Source organism: Panthera onca, chromosome E3 (assembly GCF_046562875.1).
Source record: "Panthera onca isolate mPanOnc1 chromosome E3, mPanOnc1 haplotype 2, whole genome shotgun sequence".
Lineage (NCBI taxonomy): Eukaryota > Metazoa > Chordata > Mammalia > Carnivora > Felidae > Panthera > Panthera onca.
The window spans coordinates 7,211,167-7,226,568 of NC_138354.1; the positions used below are offsets into that span (position 1 = coordinate 7,211,167).

At 44.0% G+C, this 15,402-nt stretch overlaps 1 protein-coding gene across 11 annotated transcripts in view; it reads left to right on the forward strand.

Moving 5' to 3' along the window:
- The window catches only part of LOC132675834 (zinc finger and SCAN domain-containing protein 21), a 37,270-nt gene that overhangs the window by 8,598 nt on the left and 13,270 nt on the right, over positions 1-15,402 (forward strand). For 4 of the 11 annotated variants that reach the window (XM_078439846.2, XM_081791686.1, XM_081791685.1 and 1 more), the window contains 3 exons: positions 727-1,212; positions 1,827-2,016; positions 4,122-5,384. In XM_078439846.2, the coding sequence (XP_078295972.1) occupies positions 826-1,212; positions 1,827-2,016; positions 4,122-4,954 (1,410 nt within the window). In that variant the 5' untranslated portion in view covers positions 727-825 and the 3' untranslated portion in view covers positions 4,955-5,384. Of the gene's footprint in view, positions 1-726; positions 1,213-1,826; positions 2,017-4,121; positions 5,385-14,703; positions 14,819-14,851; positions 15,146-15,402 lie in introns of those variants that run through there. The other 7 variants (XM_078439850.2, XM_078439849.2, XM_078439852.2 and 4 more) reach the window with 4 other exon arrangements.

The window sequence follows — 15,402 nt, forward strand, 5'->3', positions numbered from 1 at the left end:
TTAATTTGTCATTCACTTGTCTTTTTTAAGTAGGCTCTACGCCCAACATGGGGCCCGAAGTCATGACCCTGAGACCAAGAGTCACATGCTCCACTGGCTGAGCCATCCAGGTGCCCTTGACTAACAAGTTTTTAATGTTGAATCTCAAAGTCTTAGATTTAGACAGGCTGCAGTTGGCCTGTAGGTATCCTGTTGAAATCTCAGGAGTTGTAAGATTCTGAAACAGGTCTTAGAGCCAAGTTAATTTAAATTTAATTTTAGGGGTCCCTGGGTGGCTCAGTTGGTTGAGCATCCCACTGTTGATCTCAGCTGAGCTAACACATGATCCCAGTGTTGTGGGATCCAGCCCCACATTGGGCTCCACACTGAGCATGGAGCCTGCTTGAGATTCTCTCTCCCTCTGTTCCTCTCCCCACTGTGTTCAGTGTCTCTCTCTCTCTCTCTCTCTCTCAAATTAAAAAAAAATTATGTACAAATTAAAATTTTAAAAAATAATAAATTTAATTTTAAAATTATGCCATAGTGTACTTTTTATCAGAGTGGAGACAGTAAAATTGAAGTAGGATATCCTGAGCTGACTCTTGAATGATTTTGGGCAATTATTTTGTGTGATAGTTCTGTGGTGGCCATAATTTCCACAATTTGTTGTGTTGACAGTGTGGCTGTAAAGACCTAAAAAGCATCCTTTTTTTCTTTTTGTAATTTATGGTAACCATATTTTCTCAGGTTTAACGTGTAGCCCTAAAGATCCAGAAACCCAAAGGAACCACTATTCCTGCTCCACACAGTCCCATCCGTAGTGAGGCTGTTTCTGGAATCTGTGCGATGACCAAGGTTTTAGGCATGGCTGCAGTTCGGGTTCCTCGGCCTCCACGGGAGAGGGGGCCTGTGGTGGTTAAAGATGAGGAAGAGGAAGGGAAGTGCCTTCCTAGCCTGGAGGTGTTCCGCCAGCGCTTCCGGCAGTTTGGGTACCATGACACACCTGGCCCCCGGGAGGCCCTGAGCCAGCTCCGGGTGCTCTGCTGTGAGTGGCTGAGGCCCGAGATCCACACCAAGGAGCAGATCCTGGAGCTGCTGGTGCTGGAGCAGTTCCTGAGCATCCTGCCCCAGGAGCTCCAGGCCTGGGTGCAGGAGCACTGCCCGGAGAGCGCTGAAGAGGCCGTCACTCTCCTAGAAGATCTGGAGCGAGAACTGGACGAGCCAGGGCAGCAGGTAGGCTGGGGAGACCTTTTCTGCCATGAGATTGAGAGCATAGCATTCGGGGCAGGCTGGGTTTGTCCATCCAATGAGAGTAGCTGAATGGAAGTTTCTGCTGACTTACACTGTGTTTCCTCCTGTATTTCTTCTACCGTCCAGTATTGATCTTTAGCTATGGGAGTTGAATGAGATGGATGGGTTTCCTTTTTTTTTCCCTTAGAGGTTGTATGTTAGCTCTCCTGGTGTTCTTTCATTCTGCAGTTGACCCTTGAACCACACAGAGGTTAGGGGTGTCAGCCCCGCCTCCCCAGGACATGTGCATTTGAGGATCCCAATATAACTTTGGATTCCCCTGAAACTTCTAAATAGTCTACTGTTGACCAGAAGCCTTACCAATAACATAAATGGTCAATTAACACTTACTTTGTATGTTATATGTATTCTATGCTACATTCTTGTAGTAAAGTAAACTAGAGAAAGGAAAGCCTTAAGAAAATCATAAGAGACACATTTACTATATTGTATGTCTCAAAAAAGAGATGCGTGTTTAAGTGGACCTGGGTAGTTCAGACCCATTGTAGTTCCAAGGTGAGCTGTGCATAAACTCCATCATTCCTCATTGTCTCTAGGCCTCACCGCCTCCAAATGAGCAGAAACAGATGTGGGAGAAGAGGTCCTCTTCAGGAACGGCAAAGTTTCCAAGCAGTGTGCAGCCCCAGTCTGTGGAGACCAGTCACAGATGCGAAGCTTGGGAGCCCTTGTACATTCAGGAGACTGGGGAAGAGCAGGATTTCACTCCAGAGCTGAAACAGAGTCAAGGTAGGGGCTGTCTGTCATGCCACCTGCTTGGTGCCCCGGGCCTTTGTGGTGAAAGAAACAGAATAATTCTAATCCCCGGTTGCAAGGCAGTGCCCTACACTGACTTGCCTGGTCTGGCTGCAGAGGCAGAATGAGTGCCTGAGTGCCTTTCATCCCTAGGTGCATCTCAGCCAGAGTCCTAGCAAGGGAACATGACATCCTCTTCTCTTGAAAGGGTGGGTTCAAGTGAGTTTAAAAAAGGGACTGTTCGGGGCCCCTGGGTGGCTCAGTCTGTCCCCCACTCTTGATTTTAGCTCAGGTCATGATTTCATGATTCATGGGATCAGGCCCCACGTTGGACTCTGTGGTGGCAGTGAGGAGCCTGCTTGGGATTCTCTCTCTCTGCCTCTCCCCAGTAGTGCTTTCTCTCCCTCTCTCCCTCCCTCTCTCTCTCTCTCTCTCTTTCAAAATAAATAAACATTTTAAAAATGTAAAAAAGGAGACTGTTCACAGAGGTGTGACAGGTTGAATGAACCAGTAAGAGATGATGCTTGTTTATTTGTTAATATTGTTAATAATTGGGTGAACCTGTTAACGTCAGCATTGGATTATGCAGAAATGGTCCCTGGTAAATTCTTTTCAGCTTCCAGTTCATAAGGCTATTTAAAATTTTTAGCTTAGAGGCACGTGGGTGGCTCATTTGGTTAAGCATCTGACTCTTGATTTCAGCTCAGGTCATGGTCTCACACTTCATGAGATCGAGCCCTGCATCAGGCTCTGTGCTAATAGCATGGAGCTTGCTTGGGATTCTTTCCCTCTCTCTCTCTGCCTCTCTCTCAAAATAAGTAAATAAACTTAAAAAAAATTTTTTTTAGCTTATGTATTAAGTTACTTATTTCCTACACATAGTACATGGCAACTTTAGGGAAAATCTGTACATGTAGCCAAGTGTGACTGCTCATCACAGAGAATGAAAGGGACTTTTATCTACTGCTGCTGGGGTCCCCAGCAGACAGGAAGTAGGGGGTGAACGTGGAAGGAAATAGATGGGTTGAGTGGAGAGAGAGAGCCAGGGACCAGGGAAGGGGCTGAGAGGAAAGTACCTTGTTGATTGAGGCTCTTGTACTCACGGAGGGCTGACAGTTCTCAGAGGGAGCCCGTGGTTCAGTGTGGATTTCTCTTAGTCCCCTTTTCCATGTATGTGGACAGATTAGATGGACTTGTAAGTGTTGCTGCCTAGTGCAGTGCTCTAAAGAAGATATATTGCTTCAATATAATTTCAGGAGTATTAACTTTAGAACTAAAAGAATTGTAAGACATAGCCACTGTAGGTTACATGATGAGAGTCAAACTCTAATGGGAAGTTAGCACTTTCATTTAAATGAATAATGAGGGGCGCCTGGGTGGCTCAGTCGGTTGAGCGGCCGACTTCGGCTCAGGTCATGATCTCACGGTCTGTGAGTTCGAGCCCCGCGTCGGGCTCTGTGCTGACAGCTCGGAGCCTGGAGCCTGTTTCAGATTCTGTGTCTCCCTCTCTCTGACCCTCCCCATTCATCCTCTGTCTCTCTCTGTCTCAAAAATAAATAAACGTTAAAAAAAAATTAAAAAAAAAAAAAAAATAAATGAATAATGATCTGGGACTAGAATGATCGAATATGGACCGAATGTCCTCTTTTGTTGCTTTTCCACTTCTGTGAGAAGGTGAGTTTGCCACTAGCCTGGTCTCCTTTATTACCCTTTTTATTTTCCTTACTCAACTTCAACCATTCAGTAATATTTCTTACTTGTTTCTTTCTGCCTGGGCATCACCATCTCCTTTGCTGCTGTCCCAGCAGCCTGGTTTTGCCTTACTGCCCTCTTTATGTGAAGATCTTCTCCTGGCAGAGAAGGCTGTGTACTTGTTATATCCTAACAACTACTAGTCGCGGCCTTGTGTGAAAGCCTGGTACTGTATACTAGATCTGATGGTGACTTCGTGTATCTGTGATACTGTGACCTCTCACAGAGCGATACTTGGTCACCCTTTAAAACCCATCCACATCATGTGACATTTCAATTTCTCCTTTAACAGTTGCTTCTCAGAACACAACACAACTGACATGTTCTTTTTCTACTTATTGTTTCAGATCATAAATCGAACACCCAGAATGAGGAATCAACAGAGAAGCAGAAAAGTTCTGAAGAATCTCAAGAATTCAAAAGGGATATTATTCCTGTGATTATTGCCAGTAAATGTGAGTCCAGGTTAGAAAGGCAGTGGGTAAACATTGAAAAGGAAAGAGGAACAAAAACTCCTCTCCTAGACAAAGGTTCTAAGAAAGGCAGAGAATTGGTTCCCACGAAACCTACCCCAGGAGAGAGGCGTTACATTTGTGCCGAGTGCGGAAAGGCCTTTAGTAATAGCTCAAATCTTACTAAACACCGGAGAACACACACTGGGGAGAAACCATATGTGTGCACCAAATGTGGGAAAGCTTTCAGCCACAGTTCAAACCTCACCCTTCATTACAGAACACACTTGGTGGACCGGCCCTATGACTGTAAGTGTGGGAAAGCCTTTGGTCAGAGCTCAGACCTCCTTAAACATCAGCGAATGCACACTGAAGAGGCACCATATCAGTGTAAAGATTGTGGGAAAGCTTTCAGTGGTAAAGGCAGCCTCATTCGACACTACCGGATACACACTGGGGAGAAACCTTACCAGTGTAACGAGTGCGGGAAGAGCTTTAGTCAGCACGCGGGTCTTAGTTCACACCAGAGACTCCACACTGGAGAGAAGCCATATAAATGTAAGGAGTGTGGGAAAGCCTTCAACCACAGCTCAAATTTTAATAAACATCATAGAATCCATACTGGGGAGAAGCCCTATTGGTGTAATCATTGTGGAAAAACCTTCTGTAGTAAGTCCAATCTTTCCAAACATCAGAGGGTCCACACTGGAGAGGGAGAAGTGCTTTAAGTGTTGAGCATGCTCTCTGAGTGGTTTTTGATTTTTCAAGTTTTAGCATACGGATCCTAGGGAGAAGCCTAGTAATTGCGCTATAAACTCTAGTGGTAGATTTTGTTTCACTCAACGTCAAGGGTGCCTGAGGAATGAGTGCTTGGGTGTTGGCACAGTGGGAAGGAGGTGCTGGAGGGCATCAGGGTACTCACTGCCCACTGGCCAGCTCGCTGGGACGGGGTCCCCCACCACACTTTGGGTCTCCTGAACCAGGCCGGCATTGCCTTTTGTATAGTTAAGCTGAGTATATCCAATATAATTAAGGAAGAAACACTGAAACTGTTTAACTGTTTTAACATATATTCAAGAAGTATGATTTGTAAAGAATTGAGCCACCTGAGCACAATTTAATCTGATTTGGAATAAACTTGTAACATCTTGTAATGCCTCAGGACTGTTCAAATAAATGGTATGTCGGTTATTGAACACTATTCTAGAGAGAGGAAACTGTTCCTGCCTGGTTGTAGCTCTTGGAAGATTTGGATTTGAGGTCATTGGAACTTTCAGTGCTTGTGAAGGTGCGTATTGGGAAGTCAGGGTAGAGCAGCTAGAGTACCTTGGGCTGTGTTGCGCTTAATTTTTTTTTCTGCACACTGGACACATTTTTTCATCATTGGAAACATTCATCAGCCTCGTGTGCATTTTGATTGTGTATATATATTCTGCCTTTACCGAAGTCTGAAAATCTGACTCTGAAACTTCCTTCTAAACTCTGCAAGTCAATAATATACAACAGGATTCCTTCTAGCCCATACTGTCTGTTCCCTGACTGTCGTCAGGTGAGATTTTTGCACAGTCTCCAAGCACAAAGAAGCTACTCTCTTACAGCAGGGGGGAAGGGAGATGTGTCTCTTAGGCTGGAGGGTTCTGGGGAATTTGGGGGTTGAGGGTCCTCAGACACACCTACCCAGATGTCCCATGCATCAGGATCTGAATCTTTCCCAATCAGGGCCCAGAATTTTGGCATAAATGACTTGGCAAGGTTTTGCATTTAGCTTTCTTTGGAGTTCTCACCCCCTCACAATAAACTGTGTGCCTGGTTTTCAGGCCAGTCTGCTCTCGCTGCAGATGGGATCACTGATCCCTCCCATGGGTGACTTTGGCTTCCACAACATGCCCTGAAGTGATAGTTGGCTGAGCTAAGCCTATAATTTTCTTTCTTCAAAGCTTGAGAAACTCCACGGTCCTAATAATTGCCACTATCCCGGTAATGTTCAAGTTCTGGGACTATTCCAGAAGCTAACGCTTCCCCTTCTACCTGTACCTCATCTCTTGCTAGAACTAGTGAGAATCTTGGTAATTCCATGGTATAGCATGCCAGGGTTATCACTACTGCACTCGTTACCAGGCTCCTCTTACTAACCATCTGACCAGTGAGTGACCTGTCCCAAAGTCTCATCCTGATGGCTCGGTTTCAAGGGCCACTTCCAGCACTGACTGTTAACAGTTTGGATTTCCCTAAAACAGTCTGATACAAGGACTTGAAGGCCTAGAGTTTATTTAGGGAGGTGATTCAAGAAAGCCAGGTGTGAGGGAGCAGGAAGGGAAGGGGGGAGAAAAGCCAATAATGGGCTTCTGTAGGGAACTACAGCTCAAATCTACTGAACAGAACAAGCTAACAAATGGGAGAAACTGGGAATACGGGAGCTCTGCTCGAGTCTCAGTGCCCACCTGTGGTTAGGTGGAGTGCCTGCTTAGCTCTAGGAGAGTGGTTGAATCCTGGTGGGCCAGGAAGAACACTGCCCCCAGGGGGCTTTGAGACTGTCTTGGTCTGAAGATGCTTGTGAGCATGCCGCCCCCCATATCACACAGATAAACTTATAGGACTTACATTTGGATTCTAGATAAATAACATTTGGGGCATACTTCTACTAAAAAATTTATTCAGTGTGTATCTGAAATTCAAATTTCCCCGGGCATCCTGCATCTTACCTGGCAGTCTTACCCCTGGCATTTGTGGGCAGCAGTCCTTCCAACCCTTTGTCTCCCCAAACACGGTGATCTGATGAATCGAGGGGACTCAGTTACACCAATAGAATATATATATGCTGATGAGGTGTCAGCTTTGTGCATCCCAGGAAACACGTTGTGACTTTATCCATTCTTCTAGAATAATCTCTTAAGGGCTAGCCTGGAATCAGGGCAGCAGCTCTTACAGCCCTTCTCTTTGGTGGAGACTGTCCACTACTAGGAGAGAGAAAGGTGATACCTATCTTGAGATAGGAAATAACACAGTGGTCTCCACATTTCTATGTAATGGCTTAATTTCACCCCAGCTAGTCTACCTACAGTGACTTAAAATATAGTTCAAGTATATGATACAAAGGGCACCTGGGTGGCTGGCGCAGTTGGTTAAACGTCAGGTCATGATCTTACGGTTCATTAATTCAAGCCCTGCATGGGTCTCTGTGCTGACAGCTCAGAGCCTGGAGCCTGCTTCAGATTCTGTGTCTCCCCCTGTCTGCCCCTCCCCCACTCACGCTCTATTGCTGTCTTAAAAATAAACATTAAAAAAAATTAATAAAGTGTATGATACAAAAACATGATTTTAGATGAATAAGCCAATTTTGACTCTAATACTACATTTGTGATATCAGCCAGTACACACATTTCAATCATTTTTTCCAACTTTTTAAAGTTGTAAAATACACAAAATTTACCATGTTACATACCTTAAATATATAACTTATTAAAGGTATATATATATAAACTTTAAATTTATACCAAGCTAATAGAAAATATCTCATTTTAATTTTTAAAATGTGTGATGGTGGGGCGCCTGGGTGGCTTGGTCCGTTAAGCGGCCGACTTCGGCTCAGGTCATGATATCACGGCCCGTGAGTTCGAGCCCCATGTCGGGCTCTGTGCTGACCGCTCAGAGCCCGGAGCCTGTTTCAGATTCTGTGTCTCCCCCTCTCTCTCTGCCCCTCCCCTGTTCATGCTCTGTCTCTCTCTGTCTCAAAAATAAATAAACGTTAAAAAAAAAAAAAAATTAAAAAAAAAATAAAATGTGTGATGGTGAACATGTGTTTTTCTTATCTTTATTGGCCAGTTGCTTTTCTTTTTGTGAAATGTCTCCTTGTATTCTTTGTCTTGTTTCTGTTGAGTTGTTCGTCTTTGTCTTCTTGATTTATGAAAGCTCTTTATATGTTAAAAACCTTAGGACCTTTTCTGTCATGTGTTAGAATATTTCTAAAAAATTTTTTTTTTTTTTTTAAATTTTTTTTTTTCAACGTTTTTTATTTATTTTTGGGACAGAGAGAGACAGAGCATGAACGGGGGAGGGTCAGAGAGAGAGGGAGACACAGAATCGGAAACAGGCTCCAGGCTCCGAGCCATCAGCCCAGAGCCTGACGCGGGGCTCGAACTCACGGACCGCGAGATCGTGACCTGGCTGAAGTCGGACGCTTAACCGACTGCGCCACCCAGGCGCCCCTAAAAATTTTTTTTTGATAGCAAGTGCGAGCAGGGGAGGGGCAGAGAGAAAGGGAGAGAGAGAATCTCAATCAGGCTCCACACCCAGCACAGAGCCTGACACAGGGCTTGGTCCCATGACCATGAGATCATGACCTGAGTCAAAATCAAGAGTCAGAAGCTTAATCGACTGAGCCACCCACGTGCCCCTCAAATTTTGTATATATACTTTTCATAGTATTTTCCCAGTACTTTATTTTTAATGGCATTTATTTAAATAATAACAAATCAGGGGCTCCTGAGTGGCTCAGTCGGTTAAGCATCCAACTCCTGATTTCCACTCAGGTCGTGATCTCGAGATGAGCGGGATCGAGCCCCAGGGGCTCTGCGCTGATAGGGGGGAGCCTGCTTGAGTTTCTCTCTTTGTCCCTCTCTCTCTGCCCCTCCCCTGCTCACCGTGCGTGTGTGTACAGGTGCCTGCACTCAAACATTTTTAAAGAATGAAGATGGTATTCCAATAAAAGGTAAAGGAAGGAGTATAGTTGTGGAATTAAGAATTTAAGTAAAACTGGATTGGCAGTATGAACATTAACTCATTTCTTTACAATAAGAAAAATTTAATACCTATCTTTTTAAATTTCTGTCCATGAGCAACTACCCAGAAATAACGGGAACCCCGAGATGAATATTTTTCTTTTTCCTTAACCCTGCACCAGTGTTCCTTGGAGAAATAGCTAGTTTTACAAAGAGAAAAATAAGGTGAGCCTGCCAATTTTGTTGTACCAAAAGCTTTCATATTTAATGAGGTTATATTGAAATGACATAAGGATCAACCTAAAATGAGTTCACATTGGCCAAAATAGTGACAATTTGAGCATCAAAGAGAATATTGGCTGAGGTTGATTGTCATATATTTAGTCTAAAAAGCCAGAGTCTACAATGATTAACAAAAATAAAAAAGTTGGTATCAAGTGTTCTAAAAGAATGGCCATTGGAGGGGCACCTGGGTGGCTCAGTCAGTTGGTTATGTGTCTGACTTCACCTCAGGTCATAAACTCAAGATCATAAGTTCAAGCCCCACGTCCTGACAGCCTGGAGCCTGCTTTGGATTCTGTGTGTCTTCTCTGCCCCTCCCTAACTCACCTTCTGTCTGTCTGTCTGTCTGTCTGTCTGTCTGTGTCTCTCAAAAATAAACAGTAAAACTAATAATAATAAAAGAATGGCCATTGGAATCTCTTCCAGAATGAGAAGTAGTTCTGTTGATTCTTGTTATTCAAACACATTGGTATTATGGACTACTTTACAATATTGATGAGGATAGAAATTAATAATTTAAAATAATCGATGAGGAAGTATTTTCTGACTCAAAGGAAACAGCAAAAAGACTGTAAGTTTCAATCTTGAGTTAGGCAAAGCCATGCAAAATAGGCAAATACAAATTTAAGTCTCCTTAAGAACTTCATGGTTTTACTAACATGAAAGAATGGAAGATCCCATAAGGTCCCAAAGTCACTAAAGTTACATTTCTTAAGATCCTGTCAAATTAAAGAATTAGGGTAAAGGAAGTGTACCTACTTATTCCCGCGGGAGCTGCAGAATTCTATTAACTCAAAGAAGAATGTGAACGCATGTATTACGAATTCAGGGAAGTGAGCTAAATATCACTCCCCTTGATTTCAACAAGTACAGTTTCAGTGGAGATGAGGTTGCCAGATTAAATGCAGGGTGACCTGTTAAATTTGAGTTTCAGGTGAGCAACAAATAATTTTTAATATAATAATAATAATGTCCCATGCAATATCTGGGGCATAGTTTACATATATTTGAGGGCATATTGGAAGGAAACAAAGAATTCCATAAATATTTACTTCCTTATTTGTTAGTTGTTGCACAGTTGTTGTTGAACACCTGCTAAGTGTCAGGCAGTTCTAGATTTTGGAGGATTCCCGTGCCAGATGAGACAGTCAGTGTCCCTGCTCTCAGAGACTGGTGAGGGCTGGAGGAGAGGGAATACTGATAATGAGAAGTAGACAGATACACAAAATAATTCCAGCCACTAATAGTGGAATATTTTTAAATAGATTAGAAATTGTATTTTCAAGTGTTTTCTGGGTGCATATTTAAGAGGCTTTATGGGGGACAGTTATTTTGTTATTGTTGATTGAAGTATAACATACAAATAGCAAGTGCACAAACCTGAAGTATACACCCCATATATAGTGAGATAAAGTCTTTTATGTATATTCATGCCTCTGATTGCAGATGCAAAAGTTGACTGAAACAAAAAATTAAAATTGTATTCAAAATTCATAAAACTAAAGTATAGAAATTTAAACTCTTTTAGCCTCTGATATAGATCTAATCACCAATTTATAGGAAATATAAGGGCCTGAAGAACATGTTATAGGACAATGCAGTGAGACAGGTGACTGCAGACAGTGGGAAACTGCAGGATAAATCATCCTTTTTATTAAATCGCAAGGAAGAAAAATAAGATGAATAAGATGAATAAGATGAATAAGAGAATTCATAGATTAAAAGAAACTTAAGATCCATATCATCTGATCTCAACATTGACCTTATTTGGATCACAATTCAAACAGGATTATAAAAAATGAAAAATTTTGAGGCAATGAGGGAAACTTGATCACTGGCTCCATATATAATATTTTAAAAGTTATTAAATATTTTAGATGTGGTAATGGTATCAGTTATTTTTCCAAGAGTCCTTATATAGGCAATTATACCAAAACATTTACAGATAAACTTATGTCTGGGGTTTGCTTCAAAATAATCAGGAGGAGCATGTGTGGGATTGTAGATGAAATAAGGTCAGTATTTTATTGATAACTGATTAACATAATTTGCTGCAAAAAATTAAATATAAACAAATTTAATTAATACTGGATTTTGTATGAATGCAAGGCTTTAAAATTTTCTCCTGGTTTGGGTTATCATTATAACTATTACTTCACAATTGAGAAAAATATAAACATATAACAAATCTGATCTATGATTAATAAACAAAAAGTTATATTTATTAGAATTTACCCCACTGAGATTGAGGGAACTGTCTTGCTTTTCTCATTAGATGGGCATTACCTACTACTAGAATAAAGTATTAAATCTGTTCCTACTTTTGCTTTTTCTTTTTAAAATTTTCTTCCTTTTTAAAGCTTTTTTTTTTTTTTAAAGACCAGCATGGGGCTTGAACGCACAACGCACAACCAGAGATCAAGAGTTGCATACTCTAGAGACTGAGCCAGCCAGGCACCACCCCCTACTTTTGCTTTTATAGACGTAAATATTGGGAAATCCTGCCCACATAGATGAGATGAGTGGCAAAAGGAATATAGTTATAGCAGTGTTGATTTTACATGGCAAAATCACACTGTGATTTACAACAGAAATGGTTTTGTCCTCTCCTTTTACTGGAGGGAAGTTATGGGAAATAGGTTTAAAAATTCTGTATGCTTACACAAATGGGTTAAAAAGGCATAGGGTGGAAAGCCGCCTTAACAGGACCAAAACATCTGAGAACAGCTAATGATATACAGGCCATAATGGAATCTTGAGTAACTTATGGTTCTCAGGATAGCATGCTCCATTTATCTTAGTCCTTAGAAAAGACAGATAACCAGATGCAGGGCCTGCAGGAAATGGCCATCTGTGTGGCACCGAGAGGTTATGTTTGGACCCTAACCTCTAACAACATGTGTCCCTGAGATCTTTTATCTCTCACACACAAGTTAATGATTACTGTTTTACTTTCTGCACGTCCATCACATATCTAAGCTTTCAAGATCCTAATAAATATGGAGAAAGGACCCTTACTCAGGGCTCTTGTCTCCCCATAGACATTAGCCTCTTTAATTCTGCGCCCGCTTTCTTGCTGGACAAGAGAACGCCAGACTCATAGTCTGAGACAGGAAATAATAGGAAACCACTTGAATCACAAAGGATTTGTTCACCTAATCCTTACTGGCAGCAGTATTTCAAGTGAATCCTTTTGCTTGGTACCCCAAAAGATTTGACACCCCAGATCAATATATCACTGTAAGATTTGGGGGTAAAGAAGCCTAGCTATCTTCTACCAGGAGGGAAGATGACTGTGAAGGAGGGCACCCTGGCCATAGGGATGTTTTCCAAGGGAGCAATTTTAAAGATGTACAGATAGAAAATGTAAGACTCTGGGGGCACCTGGGTGGCTCAGTCAGTTAAGCGTCCGACTTCGGCTCAGGTCACGATCTTGCGGTTCGTGAGTTCAAGCCCTGCGTCAGGCTCTGTGCTGATGGCTCAGAGCCTGGAGCCTGTTTCAGATTCTGTGTCTCCCTCTCTCTCTGACCCTCCCCCATTCATGCTCTGTCTCTCTCTGTCTCAAAAATAAATAAACGTTAAAAAAAAAAAAAAAGAAAATGTAAGACTCTGGAAATTGAATCTGTCAAAACTAGCTGTCTACACACACTCTCTGAGAATATTTGTGTTCTCCATCCCCCATCCCTACCTGCCAGGTTGCTCATATCCTTGTCTGAAGACTGGTATAGTCTGACACGAAACCCCCCAGTGAGGCCACTAGTGCATGCCCTCCTATTGACTTTTGGGAAGGCTTACCTTTTTACTCCATTTTTTCTCTTTGTTTTAGGTAAAAGCTTTACAAAATTCAGCTACTTTCTTTCCCACCTTGGTGGACTGCTTTGAGAGTCCCTTAGGTGATTCATGGCACTATAGAGATCATGGACTCAGAAGAATAATCATTAAGAGTGTAGCATTTGAGAACTAGCTGAGAATTACCCAAGTGGCTGGGCTCTGGGGCAAATGCCCACGTAAATTACAAATTGACTTCTGAGCCCCAGAGTAATAGAGCTGATTGCATTGAAGGTGCTGGGAGTCTAAGAGCTGTTCCGCTTGGATTGGCATTAGGAGACCTTTTACAGAACAATCCCATTTTGAAGAGACTCCCTCTATTTCCACCCTTCCCTGTTCTGCTTGCCACTGCCTCCTTCCATAGCTCTTGAACTTCTTGTCCCTGAGGTTAGGAGTGGAAGAAAACAGAATGAAGAGATTAAAAACAAAAAAAAAAAAACAAAAAACAGGGGTTGTGTGTGTTTGTTTTGTTTTGGTGGGGGGTGTGGGTGGGTATTGAGTTTACTGAGTGGCTTGGATATGCCAAGTATTTGCTCAAAATCTCACTGTGGTCTAGAAGGACTGGGTATGGGCCCCACCCTTCTCAGGCCACGCACAAGTTATATGCGTTACTAGTGCATTGTTCTGTCCTGCCTCCAGGCCTTTTTCCTGGCTGTTCCCTCTGTCTGTTGCACCTCCCTTCCCCTCCAGGGCCTGCAAACACTTCTGGAAAGTCTCCTTTCCCTAGCACTTATCATGTTTTCCTGGAATTGGTTATTTAAATTATGGCTCTTAGACTGCAAGTCAGTGGAGAGTAAGTTCTGTTGCAATCGCAGAGCTGACCATGGGCACCATAAATACTGGATGTAGTGAAAGCTGGGATCAAATGGGAGGCAGGGCTACAAGGGGAGCCAGGAGGGCCCTCGTTGCGCAGGATATCACAAGGTCTCGTTTTTTGTAAGGATTTGATTCCGGACACTTACAGGGATCCTCCAGTGAAGGCATAAAAGTGAGGGAAACGGGAAGCCTCCCCCTAATTCCTTCAAGCATTTCACACATTTGGTACCTGCAGGGGGGCTTCGCCTGTTTTGTTTTCTTCGGATGCATCCATCGGTAACTTCCCCGACTTTTCTCTCCCATCAGCTTGTGCAGGTTTTGTCTTTACGGTAACTCTCTGACGGGCTGCAATGGCTTCTTCAGATTTTAGTAATTTAAAGGGGGCATTTTTACATGAAACAAACACAAAACTTGGTTTTTGAAACATAAACTTGGTTTATTTGGGAATTTAAAGGTGATTTTTTTTTTTTTTTTTTTTCCTATTGATGAATCCTTCGAAAGTCTTGCTTTTTGCAGCGGGTCGGCTTGGGACCCCGGTCGCTGGGGCAAGGTGCGCTCTCCCCTGCCCTCGGCAGCTCGTGGGAGACCCCGGCCGCCCCCGCCGCCTGCTCGCGGTCAGCGGCACCCGAGCACGCGCTCAGAGGCCGAGGTACGCGGCTCTTCGCCCGGCCCAGCCAACAGGGGGCGCGGCGGCGGGCCGGAAAGCCAGGGCCGGTATGGGCGAGGGCGCCAAACCACCGAGAGGAGAACACCTCCCATGTTCCTAGAGAGAACAAGTGGGCGCGGAGGGGCCTCGGGGGATAGCGTGGGCGGTGAAAAGCGCCGACCCGGAAGCGAAACAGAGAGAACTTCCGTTCTTTGTTCTGTCCCGGTGTGTGGGTATGTGACAGGGTCCGACACGGCCTGGCCCCTGTCCGGCTCCCCAGATCTCCCGTCCTTGCCCCCAGGGTGAGTCCGTCCGCCCCCGGGGCTCGCGGTGAGACGGAGACTGTGGTCGCCGGGGAAGGGGGTGGTGTCCGCGCCGCTGCGGCCCGCGGGGCCCCCAGGCCCGCCCGGAGCAGGGCGCCGGGACGCGCCGCTCCGTCCCCCGCAGCCGGTCCTGGACTCCGCTTCCCCCGGGGCTTCCTTCCTCCAAACGGGGCCCTGCCAGGACGGGAGGAAAGGGGCTCTGGTTCTGGTTTTGTGACTTTGCCTAGTTGGAGCACTTAAAAGTTCTAGTATGGCTGTAAACGGGTCCCTCTCTTTAGAACAGCTGATGACAGCGCCCCTAACTTGGTAACTCTCCCAGACGCTTTTATTTATTGTTGACGCGGTTGTTCGCGCCAGCGGCAGGGGAAGTCTATTTTTACTTAGACGGGTCTGAGGATCTGAGGAGTTCAACGAAGTATTCGCAGTTAGAACTTGGTCTGGAATGGGGCGAAAGAGCGGAGTGTGCAAACTCAGATCCCGGGAATAATCCTACGGGCGTTCAATAAATCGAGTCTCTTACGGGGAATGGTACAGCTGTGTGTGGCTCCCATTTTCAGTTGTGT